This window comes from Miniopterus natalensis, chromosome 21 (assembly GCF_054644295.1).
Source record: "Miniopterus natalensis isolate mMinNat1 chromosome 21, mMinNat1.hap1, whole genome shotgun sequence".
In the NCBI taxonomy this organism is placed as follows: Eukaryota; Metazoa; Chordata; class Mammalia; order Chiroptera; family Miniopteridae; genus Miniopterus; species Miniopterus natalensis.
The window spans coordinates 7984088-8000543 of record NC_142101.1 but is presented as its reverse complement, the minus strand read 5'-3'; the positions used below and the strand labels follow the sequence as shown (position 1 = coordinate 8000543).

Below are 16456 nucleotides of genomic sequence, written 5' to 3'. Positions count from 1 at the left end.
AATACGTATAGCCAACCATGAATGAAATCACCTAGAAGGAAGCTCCGAGGCGTTCTGTGTCTATTAAATATTGGAAGGAGAACTGTGCACTTGAAAAGTAAGCCTTTCACCAAGACCGATGAGGTCATTTTCTTGGAAAGAACTGGGCCAGGAGTGCAGGAGTTAGAAGTAATACGTGAGGATGTTACCAGGCCAAGGCCAAGGCCAAGGCCAAGGCTTCCTAGCGCATTCACCGGGGTGTGGGGATGCTCTTTACTGTCCAGGAGGAAGAAAGAGAATTTTGTTTCCCGGTGCCTCTCCCCCCCCCCCCCCCCCCCCGCAACATGCTACCTATCCGGGGGCTGCCCAGAGCCTTGCCCGTGATGTAACCCAGACAAACGAAAACCAACCCCCGCCTCGCTCCCTCACCCCATAAATCCAGGAGCTGTAGTGTTGTCCTTGGAAAAGGGCGCAAATGGTTCAGAGGAGGGTGACTTATTAGTGTCTCATGACCGTCTGGAGCAAAGCGACAGGCCAGGCTCGAGCTTGATGGGTGAGAAAAGGGCAGAAGTCACCACAGGACGGGGGAGGCCGAGGGCGCTGGCTGCGAACACGGGACTGAGCGGGAAACGGTCCCGCTAACGAAACAACGTGGGATGGGGAGCCTGTTTCCATGGAGACTGGAGAACGCGTAAACACCCCGACAGGAAAGGGGAATGGATCCTTCGTGACACTGGAGAGCTGGTGGCTTGAGTTTGGAAAGTACCGATTCAGATACGCCCTTTGAAAAGACAGTTTACACGAAAATGAGGGTGTCCCCCTAAACTGACCTAGGGGGACAGGGTTTCAAGGAGCCTGATGCTGGGACACAGAAGGAAGAAATTAGAGAGGGAGGAAGGGAGGGAGAGGTGAGAAGGCTTCTGCTGGGTGGAAAAGCAAGAGATCTGGATCTTGGTCCGTTTGAATCTAAAGTCTTGCTTTTCCCACCACAACCTCCAGGATAAAACGCAGCCCCTCCACCCAGCCGAGGTCTGAGGACCCAGCAAATGGAAAGGCAGGAATCAGAGGGGCCCACGCAGAGCCCAGTGGGTGTGGGTGCGGGTGAGGGTGGGGGGGAAGGGCCGCCCACCGTCACTGTGTCCAGGTGGCAGCAGACACACCTGTCACACTCACTCTAAGGCCCTTCGCCAACATCAGACTGATGACTCCCCCAGTCAGGTGACCCCAGGCACCAAGACGCTTGCAGTTTGTCCCATCGAGGTCTTTTGCAGGGAGGGAGATGAGAAAACCCAGCCTGAATCTAAGGGTGTCCCTGTGGGGGGGCTGGATCCGTGCTCCCTCCTTCCCTCTGAAGCTCCGCTCTCCCCCTCATTCCCGTGACTCGGCGGGGCCCAGGCCAGTGTCACTGATGTGGGGGAGCATGTGGCACGGAGCTCAGGAGCTCGGACCTCCCTTCCGGTTCATCCTGTCCAAGAAAATATTGCTGGCTGGCGAGGCCGCCCAGCATCTGGCAGGGCACTAACCATGAGGCCTTCGGTGGAAAAATAAAAATCACCGCCTCTGTGCCAAAAGGATATTCCAACCGGCAGGCCTGTTTCAAACCGGCTAAAAGTTGGCGGAGGGGAAAGCAAAATGTATAGAAAACACGAGCACCCCAATAATATTGGGGACCCTGACCCGATGCTGCAGGCCTGGGAGGCCTTCCCGCTGCCTGGGGGACTCAGGACTGGGCTGGCCTGGGTTTCCAGAAGCAGCCTGTGGGGAGGCCCCTAGTGGGAGCTTTTTCTCCCAAAAAGCCTAGGGATTTTGCACTTCAGAGCATTTGCCTCTAGAGACTCAAGTATTTCTTTTCCTGCCTCCACGCCCTGGTGGCTGATGGGCGTCGAGGCTTGGCCAGGGCTGTCCCCACACGAGGGTGGAGGTGTGGGGCTGGGGGTCTGAGAAGCACCACATCCTCGGAGACTGGTTTGTGCAGCTAAATCCCCAGGCCCCGAACTGCCTGTTTATAAATTCCTGCCCTGTTCTAAAGACAACAGGGAAAAAAGCATTTTGTAGGGAAAACACAAAACTCTCTGTGCATCTGGAAGCTAGAGAGACTTAGGGGGCTGTGAAATACCACAGGTGGCACTTTCCACCCCCAGCAGCGGGCCCTGGGGTTCTTCTCCCCACATGTGGTGCCAAAGCAGGACCAGCTCTGATCCAGACAGCAGGAGGGTGGAGGTGGGCGCCGGAGCCAGCTGTCTGTCCGAGGAGACGCCCCGGAGCCTGCAGATGGGGAGCAGGAGAGGTTCTAACAGGAGCATCTGTGTCCAATTACTCGGAAAGAACAAGCGCTTTGGAGAGCGGACCGTCTCCCACACGCGGGGAAGAAATACAAGTGCGGTTCAACAGGCCCTCCCGTCCCAGCCTCCCCTCAGAGCCACGGCCCCCAGGGTCCCCCAGAGTCATATTGCCCGTGGCTGGATTTTGCCAACACCTCTGTCGATGGGAGAGACCCGCAGACAGGACCGAGAGGCCTGTAATTTAGACTAGAGTGTAAGTGATGAGAAAGAACACCAGGGATCACTTGTATAGTGGTTCTTAATTTTCCTGGTCAGAGACCCCTTTGAGAATCTGGGGGAAAAAATCACAGGCCCTTTTCTCTGGAAAATGCACACACACAAATGGGAATGTCATTTTAGACAGTTCTCAGGTTCCCGGAAGCTTCCCTGTGGGTTGGACGTTAAAACCCCCTTTTTCCTCCAGTTGTACTTTCCATCCCCGTGACCATTTTATAGCTAGAAGTTTGTACTTCCCAATCCCCTCCCCCCCCGTCCCCCGCACCCCCACACACCGCTTGCACATTTTGAAGGTGACTCCCTCCTAAGCTGGGCTGCTGGCCCCCAGGAGGAGATGTGTTTCCCCTCTCAGGGCTGGCGTTGCTTAGCCGCAGGTCCCCTCTCCCTGTGACAGGCACTGAGCAATTCAACCCAAATGGAAATGGCAGAAGGAGGCACCAAGAGCCCGGTGGAGGACGAGGGAACACGGTTTTATCTTTTTTTAAAAAGATCAAGAACATTAGGCAAGCAAAACTGGCTGTTCAAGGGACCACATTAATTTTTCTGCTCTGCAACAAATAGGCATATGAAAAGCAAGGCCAGTGTGGTGCTCAGGAAAATTAGCTCTTTGGAGCTTTTGTGCTCCAAGAAGAGAAAGGACACAACGCTCTCAGAAGTCACCGCTCAGTGAACTGGATGCTATAAAAGAAGCATAGAGATGTTTCGTGGAAATTGATTTCTCTTTCGGGAAATGACCGCTTCATTAAGTGGGAGGGATCATCTGGCCTCTGCAAAGTGGTCATGCGGGTGCTTGGGAGTCAGGTGAACGGGGCCTGGAATCCCAGTTTGGTCACTTACTGGCTGTGTGACCTGGCGGAAGTTACTCAGCCAACTTGAGCCTCAGTTTCACTATCTGTAAAATGGGGTTAATAACAATACCAGCCTCACAGGAGGTACTGTAAGAAATCAAATGACATAAAACATCCAGGATGCCAGCTGGCACATCTGAGATGTGTAATAAATGGTATCTCTTATTATAATAATTTAAATATACAAGAGGGCTCTTGCTATCTCAACCCAACCACCTCGTAGCCACAGGGAAAATGCTAACTTGCCTCCTGGGACAGTTCCGTCTGAGAGGTAAAAAGCAGCATAGAAGGCGACTCCCTGTTTCTTCTGGAGGCTTCCTCACTGCTCCACACCTCTGTTCTCTGTTCTGTTACCTTCTGTAACTCTCCGGCCTGACTCACAGACAGTAAGACATAGATTAGCAGTAAACGTGTTTTACAATGGAGCTCACTTTGCCTCCCCAGCTAGACTCCTGGGAGCAGCGATGATGCCTTTATATGTGTTCTCGTTACCCCACCGTCCCAGGACTGGGGACGGCGCACACCCGCTGGGTGACTAACCGCCCAGGCATGGAAGACGGACGCCGGGCATCGTGTGAAAGTCTATCTTTAGTTCTGGTCCTCCGAGCTCTGCCAGCCTCCGGCAGCCGGGTTGGGGCGGGGGAGGGGGGCCTCTGCCATCACCCAGGGCTCCTCTTTGTACTTACAGCCCAGATGGCCACCATCTGTCATCTCAGTAATCGAGAGAGAGTGAAGGGAAGTGACAGTGCTTTGGAAAGGGCCCAAGGACTCCAAAGATAAGGCGAGCTGTGCATTTCTTACCACTAAGTGCAGAAATCAGCGCAAGCAGTCACGGAGCGCTCTACTCTGCGCAGCATTACTGATGGGGCAAAATTTATTTTGCTTTTTTTCTCTCTCTTCTGCCCTCTTCATAACAGAAATCCGCTGCAGGCTTTGCGGAGGGGGCTGGCAGTGGGAAGGCATGTCAGTTGTCCAGCCGTCCGTCACGCCGCTCCAGCAGGCGGTGCTTACGGCAGCAACCGTTTTTGCTTAGGGGTCTACGGTTGGTGTTTGGGCTCAGCAGGGATGGCCCCTCTGGTTCCTCATGTCATCAGCTGAGCTCCCTCCGGTGTTTCACGAGGGGGGTGCTGTGGATGCATGTTTACATACTCCCCAAATTTGTATGCTGAACCCTAACCCCCAATGGGATGGCGTGGGAGGTGAGGCCTTTGGCAGGTGACTAGGTCCTGAGACTGGAGCCCCCACGGTGGGCTTCGTGTTCTTATGAGAAGAGGAAGAGAGTTGGGTTTCCAGTCTCCTGACTGTGAGAAACGAAACTTCGTTTATGCCGCCCAGTCTGTGCTAACTGGTGACAGGGGCCTAAGCTACGCCCGCCAGCCAGCCAGCGGGAGACGGGCTGGTCCCCACGTCCGTGCTTCCCTGTCTGGCAGTTGGCTGGGTCTGTGGATCGAGTCGCTTCAGTTCCCTTCCACGTGGCCACCCACGGGGCTCAGGCCACGTTCTCTGCGAGGAGGTGGGAGCATTTTAAGAAAGCAACAGCAGGGGCTGCCGGGCTTCTGGAGGCTGAGGCTCAGGCGTCACACAAGGTAACTTCCACCCCATTCTTTTGGTCAAAGCGAGTCCTGGGCCAGCCCAGATCCAAGGGGAAGGGATCCCTGATTCCCCCTTTTGCTGGGAGTAGGGACGGGTGTGACCAAGGGGGAAGGAGTTATTGGGGACCTCTTTGCAAACAGTCCATGGAGTGATTTTGTCTGTCTGAGAGGTGAACTGACATTGACAACCAGGCTTGGCCGAGGGAGAGCCTGTGGCTGATGGAATGGCCAAATATCCCCTATTTCTTGTCTGGCCTTGACTCTGGAGGGTCAGGTTGGCTTTGATGCAGATATCACCTCCTCCCAATCAAAAGGGCCGCTGGCATCTGTGCCCATGCTGGGGCGACGAGAGATCCCATCGCCCTGCCACAGCCACCACTCTAACTGCCTCGCAGATGTCCACCTTCTGTCCATCTCCACGGCTGCCCACCCGGGCCAGCTCATCACTTCTTGCCTGAACTTTGCAGTGGTTTTCTAACTACTCCCCTGGTTTAACTGTCCCTTCCTCTGGGACATTTTGGTGATCTTACTGGGTAATTAAAAACACGTCCTGTGGGCGGCAGACTAATGCTCTCCCGCCACCACGTCCCATCCCAGTCCCTGGGATCTGTGACTGTGTCACGTGGCAAAGGGGACTTGAGGCTGCAGATGGAATTAAGGCTGCTCATCGGCTGACCTTGAAATGGGGAGATTATCCTGGATTATCCAAGTGGCCCCTTGTAATCAAAAGGACTCTTAACAGTGGGAGAAGGAAGCGGAACAGAGGCATAGGGAGAGTGACATGTGGAAGAACAGTCAGAGAGACGCAGCGTCGCCGGCTTTGAAGACGCTGGAATGGGGTCATGAGCCAAGGCAGGGGGCAGCCTTGTAAAACTGGAAAAGGGTGGGATGGATTCTCCCCTGGAGCCTCCAGAAAGGAATGAGGTCTGATGACCCCTTGATTTTAACTGAGTGAGACCTGTGTTAGGCTTCTAACCTACAAAAGCGTAAGATAGTCCTGGCCGGTGTGGCTCAGTTGGTCAAGTGTCGTCCTGTGCACCAAAAGGTTGGCGGTTTGATTCCCAGTCAGGGCACCTGCCCAGGTTGTGGACTGGATCCCCAGTAGGGGGCGTGCAGGAGGCAGTGGATTGATAATATATTCTTGCATCAATGTTTCTCTCCCTTTCTCTCTAAAAATCAATAAAAACATATTTTTAAAATGTATAGGATAATAAATTTAAAGCACCAAGTTTGTGGTGATTTTTATAGCACTAGTAGAAAACCAATGCATATCCTCAGGCAATTCATGAGCTCACCCACTGCAGACGCCGGCAGAGGGGTGAGGAATGGGGTGGCGAGGGGTGAGCGGAGAGGTGGGGCGAGGTCCCTGGATGGGGCCTGGACGAGGAACTGTGCACACTTATCAACAATAAACGGTGATTTTCACTGTAATAGAGGCATTTCCATGCAGCTATGTTCAAATAGCTACTTCCAAGTCAGAAAATGCCCACCATCAAATTGGCTATGCAAAAAAGCTGTTTAAAATCAGCTCCTTCAGAATGTCTGGCCTGAAAAAATAGCTTATTCAACTTTCAGTTGAACTGAACTCTAAGCAGGAAGCATCCTAATGGGCCACTTCATCCATCACCATGACTTCAAGCTGATCCAGACCAGACGAGCTTGGTTCCTGGGGCCCAGCCCCTACCAAGACTTCTTCCAATTCACAAGGTCCACTCAGCTGGGACCAGCTAGCTTTTGAGGAGCTGGGAAAAATTCAGCTGCCATTATCATGTGCTAGATTCAGCTCAGAGCTTCCTTTTTTCATTTTGCCTTTTTCAGGCTCTTGGGGGTTATTTCTGGAGTCAGGGCAAACCCCATGAAGTTCTAGGGAACCATGACCAACAGGGGGAGGTAAAGAAAATTACCTCATATGGGCTAAGTAAAATAAACTCCACGCCGATAGGGCACTGCAGTTCAAGGCGAGTGAACCTGTATGTCTGAAGCAATGGGAAAGTATTCAAGTGTTGAATTGCAAAGCATCTGAAGTTGCTTCCTAAATGGTCACCCTCTAACTCAGCTCCATCCCTACAATGGCTGGGATATTCCGTCCTCAAACACTCTCCTGCTGAAAGTAGACAAATTGAGAAGCTGCACAGACCAGAGTGACACCCCCAAGGGTCATGGATCTGGGCACATTGCTATGTCCCCTGCCACGTGGATTCAGGGAAGACTGAAGGCAGCTGGCCCAAGCTGGCTCCTCTCCTCTCTCTACTTTACGTTTAAAGTGCATTTCTTGTAGACACCATACAGTTGAAGCTTCTTTATCTAGTCTAACAATTTCTGCTTTTTAATTGGAGTATTTAGGCCACTTGTATTTAATATGACTATCAAAATAGTTGTGCATAAACCTATAAGCCTACCATCCTCTTGCTATTTGTTTTATGTCTATCCTGTTCATTATATTTGTTTTCCTCCCTTCCTGCTTTCTTCTGATTAATTTTGAGCATTTCATCTTATTTCCACAATTAACGTATTACTCATACATCTTTCTTGTAATTTTTTAGTGGTTACTATACAGTTTACGATTTGTGTGTTTAACTTATCACAGTCTGCCTTTAAATATTATATCACTCCATGTGTAATATAGGAGCTTTACAATAGTATGCTTCCATCCCCCCCCGCATATTTTCAATCGACACTCTACTTCTACATGTTAGAGATGCCACAACACACTGCTATTATTTTTGCTTTAAACAATTATCTTTCTAAATGTTTTTAAATCTGAAAAGAAAAAAAGAGGCTTTTTGTATTTGCTCCCATATTTACCATTTCCTGCACTCTTCATTCCTTTGTGCAGATCCAAGCTTCTGTCCAGTGTCATTTTCCTTTTCCCTAAAGAACATTAATATTTCTTGTAATACAGGTCAACTGGTGACACATTTTCTCAGCTAGGTGGATAGTTCTATCTCCCCCTGCCCCCCAGCTCTTTAAAGATATCATTCTATTTACATCATATTTTGCGTATTTTGAGATGAGAAGTCTGCAGTCATTCTTCTCCTCCACCCCATATCTAATGTCTTCTTTTCCTCTGGCTGTTTTTATAGGTTTTTCAATCTGTTACTGACTTTCAGCCACATGCTTTGTGTGTGCACGTGTGTGTGTTCATCCTACTTGGAATTCATTCAACTTCTTGAATCTGTGGGTTATTATTTTTATCAAATTTGGGGAAACTTGGCCCTTATTTCTTCAAATATTTTTTTCATCCCTCCCTTTCTTCTCCTGGGATTTTGATTACTCATATATTGGATCACTTAATATTTTCCCACATGACACTGAGGCTCTGTTCATTTTCCCCCCAATATTTTTGCTTCATTCTGGATAGTTTCTACTGCCATCTTCACATTTACTTATTTCTGCAGTATATCATCTAATTTTAATCTAATCCAGTGAAATTCTCATTTCAGATACTGTTTTCTCTCCAAAAGTTCCATTTCTGTCTTTGAAACATTTTACTTTACATCCTTGGGCATATGGATCTAAAATCCTATTTCCATCATCTCTGTCATTTCTGAGTTGATCTCCTGACAGATTTTCCTCCTATTAATGAATCACATTTCCCTGCTTATTTGCATGTCTAGTAATTTTTATTAGCTGATGAACATTGTGAATTTTATATTTACTGCTAATTTTGTAGTATTTCTATAAAGAATGCAGGACACATTCTGGCAGGCAGCTAAGTCATTTATGAGTTGGTTTGATTCTTTCATGTCTTGTTTTAAACCTTTTAGAACAATTCTAGAGTACCTTTTATTTTAAAGCTAATTGAGCCACACTTCTAGTGCATGGTACCCCAGGATCTCTGAAGAGAGCTCCACATATTCAACATGATCTGCACTCCGGCTGTGGGGGAACTTGAATGAATCCTGGCCTTGTTTGAACTCGGAATTGTTTATCTCACAGATCCTTGATAACTGCTATTTCCTTTGAGGATGTTCCTGCCCAGCCCATTAGGGTTTCACCTGACATATGTATAGATTGGTCTTTGGCCAAAGATGTAAGGGAACCACTATGCAGATTTCTGGAACTCTTCTTTTCTGGAACTCTGCCCTTTCTGTTCTAGCCCTTTGGCCTCCCCAACTCCAAATTCATTCTCCTTACCTCAGCAAGATTGCCAGGCTCTGTTTGGATGTACCCTTCCCTGTGATGCAGGCCAGAAATTGCCTCCAACATACTCAAAGGGGCTTCTAGGCCTATGTCTGCATAGTTCCCTCCTACAAATTCCAGCTACCTTTTCCTCCCCAAACTTATTATTCTCAGCTCAGCAAGACTTCCTGCAACACAGTCTAGAAAACGCCCAACTCAGAAAGCCTGGAAATCATTAGGCTTGTCACTTGTTTCTCTCCTCTAGGCTTAATTTTGTATTTCTTTCAAGGACATTAGCTCAAGAGGATTCGGTGGGAAAGCTTTCAGGGAGACAGGATCTGCTCCTCCTAGTCAGTCACTCAGTGTGATACACTTGTCACCCAAGAGCTGTACTGGGGCCCTCCAGGACACAGCCCACCCCTTTTGCTGGGGGCCTGGGCACCTCGACACTGCTGCCCACCAACCTTCGGGGGCACCTGGTCGACATTATGCAGAGGGGGCTTTCTGAAGAGGGTCCGCGCTGGTTTACTGGTAAGAATTCATTTCTCCTCTGTGTTCAACAGAACTGTCATAACAGGCTTCCTGGCCCCAGCAGAGGACCAAACAGACATGTCTAGAATATTTTAAATGGCTTTATTAAAGGCTATTAATATAAAATACAACCAAGTTACAAGTAGTCAGTAAGAACTTTCACTTCTGAAAACGTGTATCAAAGAAAGAGAGGCGCAAAGAAAGGGAGGCCGCTCTGACCTCCACTCAGGCGGGGGCTGTGAACCCCGCAGTTCCCAATGAGGGTGGCGCCCCCAGACCCAGAGACTGGGGGACGGACCCCCAGTGAAAGAACTCAGACTGGTTTCTGAACTTCTTGGGAGAGATTTTGCAAAAGACAGTCACCCAAAGCAAGACACTGAATCTTGAGCAGAGTCCCGGGTGCAGGGGTTGGGGGGAATCCAGAAACATACAGGCTTCAGCTGAAAAGGGTGTGTTTTAAAAATAACAAATAGAAACTCCTGGTTTCAGAAGCCCATCCTGATACACGGGGGGGAAAGAGATGGCAGACGCGAGAGCTCAATTTTCCCTAATTTGGATACACTGAAGACGGATTCCCAGGACAGGAGAGGAGCCCCCCTGTACTGGCTGCCACGGTTACGAGGACCCGCAGGTCAGGCAGGGTGCAGACCCTGAGCCAGAGTCCTCCAGGCCTTCGCTTCTCCCTCTCACGTTCCTTTACTTCCAAAAGCGGAGCAAAGCAACGCGACTTAGGTCTCCCTCCAGGATTCCCCAGGAGAACCTGAAGGGGCTACTGGGCTTTATGAGAAAGTGGGGGAGAAATGAGAATTGTCTCCCAGGAGAACAGACAGGTCACCTTGGGCTAACCGTCCCAGGACACAAATCCTTCTTCCCTGCTGCCACCACGGAGGGCTACAAACTCCGTCTGCACGTCTCCCTGTTTTTAAGGGACCATCTTTAAGCCTGGGTTCGACGACAGCTCACTGCCCTCGAGGCAGGGGGTCAGCCAGACTGGAGGCTCTGCAGCTGGCGGAGGCGCTGACCCTGGGATTTCTAGGATCCTTTCGCTCACCACCATGCTCGAAACCTTTCCTTTGTATAGTTCAACTACACTTAAATGGTACAGAAAGAACCTGTATTTGCCCCAATAAAGATGGTTAGCAAAGGAGGAAGGTTAAATCCAGTGTCCAAGGAGCCAAAGGAGGTTTAGGGACGTTAAGCAATTGGCAGGAACCAAACCAAACATTGGCTAAGCCACAGCTTTGGCAGAAACCTTCCTGGAAAAAACAAAAACGCTGCCACGTGCTTCACCTTGGAGCCAGATAAAATATTCTGGAAATCATTTCAGATTTGTCCTATGAAACAAAGAGGCATTTTTAACAACACACACTTGGATACTGAGACCAGGCGCGTGCTGGCAGGACTCGCTGGGATTAAGGCGTCAGGTGAGGGGAGCACAGTGAGAGGTGCCACGGATCACGCTTGTTGGGCACGTCCTGCAGGTTCACACAGCTCAGGGGCCATGGTCAGGGCACAGGCTCCCGGGGGAGGCCCGTATTCCTCCCACCCCGTCGGGGGGGCCACCCCAAAGGAGCAGCAGCAGGCAGCGAGGTCCCCACTCCAGGGGATGCTGTTGCTATGACCGCAGAGGGCTCCAGGGGGCGCTGCTGGGTCCGTGCAGAACCTGGACTCTTCCCCCTCTGCTGGAGGTCAGGGTCCGGGGAGGGTCGGTGGGGACACAGCTTGACCTGTCCTTGGAATAAAGGAGCCCTTTCTGTCCTCCGATGACACCTGCCATCAGCCCTTCCTCCTGCAGGTGCCCGGGACAGGGGACACCCACAGGCCACATAAGCAGCGAGGAACGTCCGAAAGGGAAAAGGTACAGACCCAAGAAAAGTGGTAGCCCTGCAACCGCTAAATCTAGATACAAAATAATGAAAAGTTAATACAAAACCTCTAAACATGCAATCTTAAACAACGATGAATAATATCAGGGCAGCTGAAAGACACCTCCGCCGTGTGTCAAGTCTGTTTCCTGGAAATGACGCCAGGGTGGAGGGTGGCACACGAGTCGAGAAGTGTGGCTTCACCGAGGGAAGCCCTGGACGGCTGGGAGTGCGGGGGGGACGCGTGGGGAGCAACTCTGTCCACGATCACCACCGGCATGCTGATGTCACCGTTGCTGAGGACATCACCAACCGTCGCCTATCAAAGGTAACCCCACGCATTGAAAAACGGGAGGGGACAGAGGAGGAGCTGGAAGTGACTTTTATGATTTTTGTGACGTGGAGAAGACCTCTGAGGAGGGAAATTGGTGCAGCTGGACCAGTTTTAGTTACCAGGTTTACTGAATTCCTAACAGTTTTTAAAAATTCCGAATGTAAAACTCCTGCTATCAAATCATTGAAAATAGCATATGTATCTGGTCTTACCAAAAGGGGAAAATCTAGAAATCTGGACAAGGCGATATTTACCAGTTCCTGAAAGATTTTAAAAAATTGTGTACAGAAGCTGGAAACAACCCAGGGAAACGTTGCCCTTTCCCTCCTCCGCCGCCACTTTGGAAAACACTGGGGGGTTCTTGGTTTGTTGTGGGGTTTTCCTCTAACACATTTTACCAGTTGTCCAGAAAATCAAACCCCGTCTTCAAGATGACATTGCTTGAGCTGATCTGCAGGACAAACAGAAACACAACGTAAGCAGGAGGGTTTTTTTTTCCTAGTTCTGCATAATCTAAAAACAGCATCTCATTTAAAATGACCCAAATGAACTAGCCTGCTTCCGTCTCAGAGGCGCCCTGACCTCAATTTGCCTCAGTGCTTGGAACAAGAAAATTAAATAAAATTCAATGTAAGCTACACTCTGTCAGATCCAACGCTCCCCTCTCTGACCCCAGACATGCCTGTGAGTAGCCTCTCGACCTACCTATACAGAAAAGTGTATCTTTTGTCTTCTGAAAGACAGGCATGTTTAAATGTAGCCATCAAGGAATTATAACAACATATTACAAGTACAGTCTTTCTAATGTAACACAAACACACACAAGTTGCAAAGTTGAGGGAATAAAGAGTACAGGGAAAGGACGTGAAGCTTCTTTCAGGTTACATGGAAGGTTCTGGAGGATCTTCCCTGACCCAGGGACATTCTTCAGTTAAACGACACGGACAGCTTAGGCCATCTCAGGCTGCTGGAGTGTCAGACACGTCCCAACAGGCTCCCGCCAGCCCCTCTTCTCTGGTCCAGCACAAGTGACGCTCTCTGGTGGCCTGCAGCCCTCCCGGGCAAGGACACTGACAGCCCACCCTCCACAGCCGACTCCACTCCGTACACCTTCCTGCGTCCCACAGGCGAGACTCCCACATGCTTTAGGCAAGTGCTGCCTTAGGAGAATCAGAGAAAGGCCACCGGCCAGGCAGGAGGCAAGCTGAGCCTGTCCGAGAAGGTGCTGAGGGCAGATTAGAGACACAAAGAGAAGACATGGGCGGGGACAGAGGCGGGCAAGGGAGGGCCCAAAGCCCTGGCTTAAGAAGGTGGGTAAACCTGGAGGAGGGCGGGCTGGACGGCGGGCGTGCAGCTGACGGGAGGTAGATGGAGCGCCCGTCACAGGGCCCCTTCTTCAGGACGACACTGACCCGGCCATCTGCTGAGAGGCATGGAAGCACCTGGAACCCCATTCAGGAGATACCCAGAGCGGGACCAGACAGAGCCCAGCAACAAAAAACACACCGATGAAAACTGGGCAAGGGGCTTGAATGGACAGTTCCTCAAAGAAGATATACAGACAGCCAGGAAGCACCAAGAAGATGCTCGGCATTACTGGCCCTCAGAGACGTGCAAGTCAAATCCACAATGAGACGGGCATCGTTAGGATGGTTGTTATCAAGACAGGGAAAAAACAACACGTGTTGCGAGGACCTGGAGAAACTAGAGCTCTTGCTCGCGGGCATGTGAAACGGCGCAGCAGGATGGCTGCTGAACACAGGTCCACCATGCGCTCCATCAAGTCCTCTCCTGGGGACACACCCCAAGGGGCTGAAAGCAGAAACTCAGACATTTGCACACCCATGCTCATGATTCGCAACAGCCAAGAGGTGGAGACCCCCATGTCCCTCCCGGAGGCAGAGGCCACCCACCGAGGCAAGGCTACCCACCTGTGCAGGTGCGGGCTCTGAGAACAGCTCATCCTCGGCCAGCTCCCCATCCACAGGGCCGGCCTTGGGCGGGGGCGGCTGGCCCGCGGGCTCGGAGGGGGGGGCCTCCCCCGCGGTGCCCGCCTGGCCCGGCTGGGGCCCCGCACGCGGCTCCTGGCGGAGGGGGCCGGGCCTCTCGGCCTTGGGCTCCTTGTCCTTCGGGGCAGGGTCTGGCCTGTGACAGGCCGGCAGGACCTTTTCACCTTTCTCCATGGACTTGATCTGGCTGGGGGTCAGCGACTGGAACTCGGCCTCCGGGCCCTCCCCGCGTGACCGCTCGGCGTTGATCTTCCAGAAGGTGGCTTCCTCTTCCCTCCGGGCGGGGCCCGGGGCATCCAGGCCGGGGGGCTTGCTGCCCTGGGGGGGCCGAAGGGCCTGCGAGCCCGGAGCGGCTTTGGACGGCAGCCTGGGCTCGCCGGCGGGGCCGCTGCTTGGCTCCTGGATGCATAAAGAGGAGACGCTAAACTCCATCTGGCTCTGCGGGAACAAGGGGAGAGAGCGGCCCTTAGACCCGACCGAGCAGGCGCGCCAGCTCCCACAGCCCCCCTGCAGCTCCGACAGCCCCCCTGCAGCTCCCACAGCCCTCCTGCAGCTCCCACAGCCCCCCTGCAGCTCCCACAGCCCCCCTGCAGCTCCCACAGCCCCCCTGCAGCTCCCACAGCCCCCGCCCCGGCAGTAATAACGCTGCTTTGTTGTCCATCTCCTGGAACTTTTTAATTTGAAGATGTAACTGGCTTTATTAAGCAATTCATGAACCGGACAGCATCCCGCCTAGCAACTAGAAGGGCGCTCCCTGGAACTTCCTGTCTGTCCCGAGTGTCACTTTCAGGATGGTCATCGCACACCTGAGACACAGCCCCAGCTCTGATGCCCAGGCCCTGTCACTGTCCACGCTGCCAACAGCTCAGAGGCCCCGACTCCTACTGCTCAGTAGGTCTCTCTGCTTGGAGGGCAGAGCACAGTCTGCTCACGAATGATCCCAGGGCCTTCCTGAGGAGCGGCTGCTGTGCGGGTGACCGCCCTCCCTGGGGAGGTGACGAGGGGGGTGCACAGCTCAACATAACACAGCACTGCACCAGGGTCAAACCCTGGGCCTCACCCTGGCTCTTCCCGCCTGATCTACAACAGCAAACAAGAGTGAAAGAAACCAGCGGAGCCAGACCCTGCTCTGCAAGAAAGTTGAGGACAGGCCCGGGTGTGGCTGCAGGGACCCGGCCCCCCCCGCCTGACACTCCGCCTTCACACCTGCGATGGACTGAAGCGTGTCCCTCACATTCGCACACTGAAGCCCTCACCCCCGAAAGCGATGGTGTTAGGAGGTGGGGCCTTCGGGAGGCCTTAGGTTTAGACGATGTCATGAGGGTGGGGCCCCCACGACGGGATTAGCACCCTTGTAAGAAAATACTTGAGAGAGATGATCTTTCTCTCCACCCTGGGGGGACACAGCAAGAAGACGGCCCTCTGCAAACCCAGAAGAGGGCTCCCCCAGGACCCCACCCCACCGGCACCCTCCAGCCTCCAGAACTGCTAGACGTCAGTGTCTGCCGTCCGAGCCGCGCAGTCTGCGGTGTCTATTACAGCAGCCCGAGCCACCAAGACGGCATGTCGCTCCACGGGTTTCCTCCTCAGGACGGTCCCACTCGGCACTGCTCCGCTGGTCCTGGTCCCGTACGCCAGGACACCGCTACCCACGAGGGACTGCAGGCCAACCGAGGGCAGGCAGGGCCCGGCACAGCCCACACCCCACATCCAAGGGCCCCAGAAATGCTTTCCGCAATCCGATGCTGCTAACCACAGCGATCTCCAAAAAAGATAGTGCCGGGCTGTTCTGACCAACAAATCGTTAGGCGGAAACCTAAGCCCAAGTTAGATCGGAACACGCCGGAGGATGTCATCCCCATGCTCCTCAGAACAAGAGATCTGCCTTCTAGGTCGCTCCTAAAATCAGTCTTGACAATTCCTCTCTTCCTCACCACTTCGGCTCCCCCTCTTCCGTATTTTTTTAAATAAAAGTAATTAAACTACAATATAGAAAGTTTGGGAATTGGAAAAAAGAAGGAAAAAAATCATTGATGGCCTGGCCGAATGACTTGGTTGGTTGGAGCTTCATCCCGTACACCAAGAGGTTTCGGGTTCAATTCCCAGTCAGGGCACATACTTAGGTTGCAGGTTCGATCCCCAATCAGGGTGCGTATGAGAGGCAACCAATCCATGCTTCTCACATCAATATTTCTCTCTCTCTCTCTCAAATCAATAAAAACATATCGTTGAGTGATTAAAAAAATCACTGATAACCCTTACCTCGTCCCATAATCACTGCTCGCTTTGTATTTTTGTGTAATCTTTTCCACATACATATTTTATGAGGCTGCAGTTCTGTTAGGCATATAATTTGTACGTATTGTTTTCTCACTTAACATAAACATCACCCATGGTGTCACATGGTCTTTATAACCATAATTTAATGGGAGCGAGATGTTTTACTGAGTAACTGTTCCAATATCTACTTAGCGACTTATTACCGGACAATTTGCTTCTAATTTCTGTTGCTATAATTAAGGTCGCCACAAATGTCTCCATGGACACAGCTCTGCCCCGTTTGGAGTTGATCTCTTCAAACAGATTTGCAGAAGTAAAATGAGCACCAGCATCCGTCA

General features: G+C 51.6%; 1 protein-coding gene across 2 annotated transcripts in view; it reads right to left on the bottom strand.

Annotated features, from left to right (window-relative positions):
• Positions 1–9713: 9713 nt before the first annotated feature.
• Positions 9714–16456, bottom strand: part of C21H1orf198 (chromosome 21 C1orf198 homolog) — a 28470-nt gene continuing 21727 nt past the window's right edge. For both annotated transcript variants that reach the window (XM_087828868.1, XM_087828869.1), the window contains 2 exons: positions 13761–14276; positions 9714–12280 (listed from right to left, as the gene is read on the bottom strand). In XM_087828868.1, the coding sequence (XP_087684994.1) occupies positions 12224–12280; positions 13761–14276 (573 nt within the window). In that variant the 3' untranslated portion in view covers positions 9714–12223. The remainder of the gene's footprint in view (positions 12281–13760; positions 14277–16456) is intronic.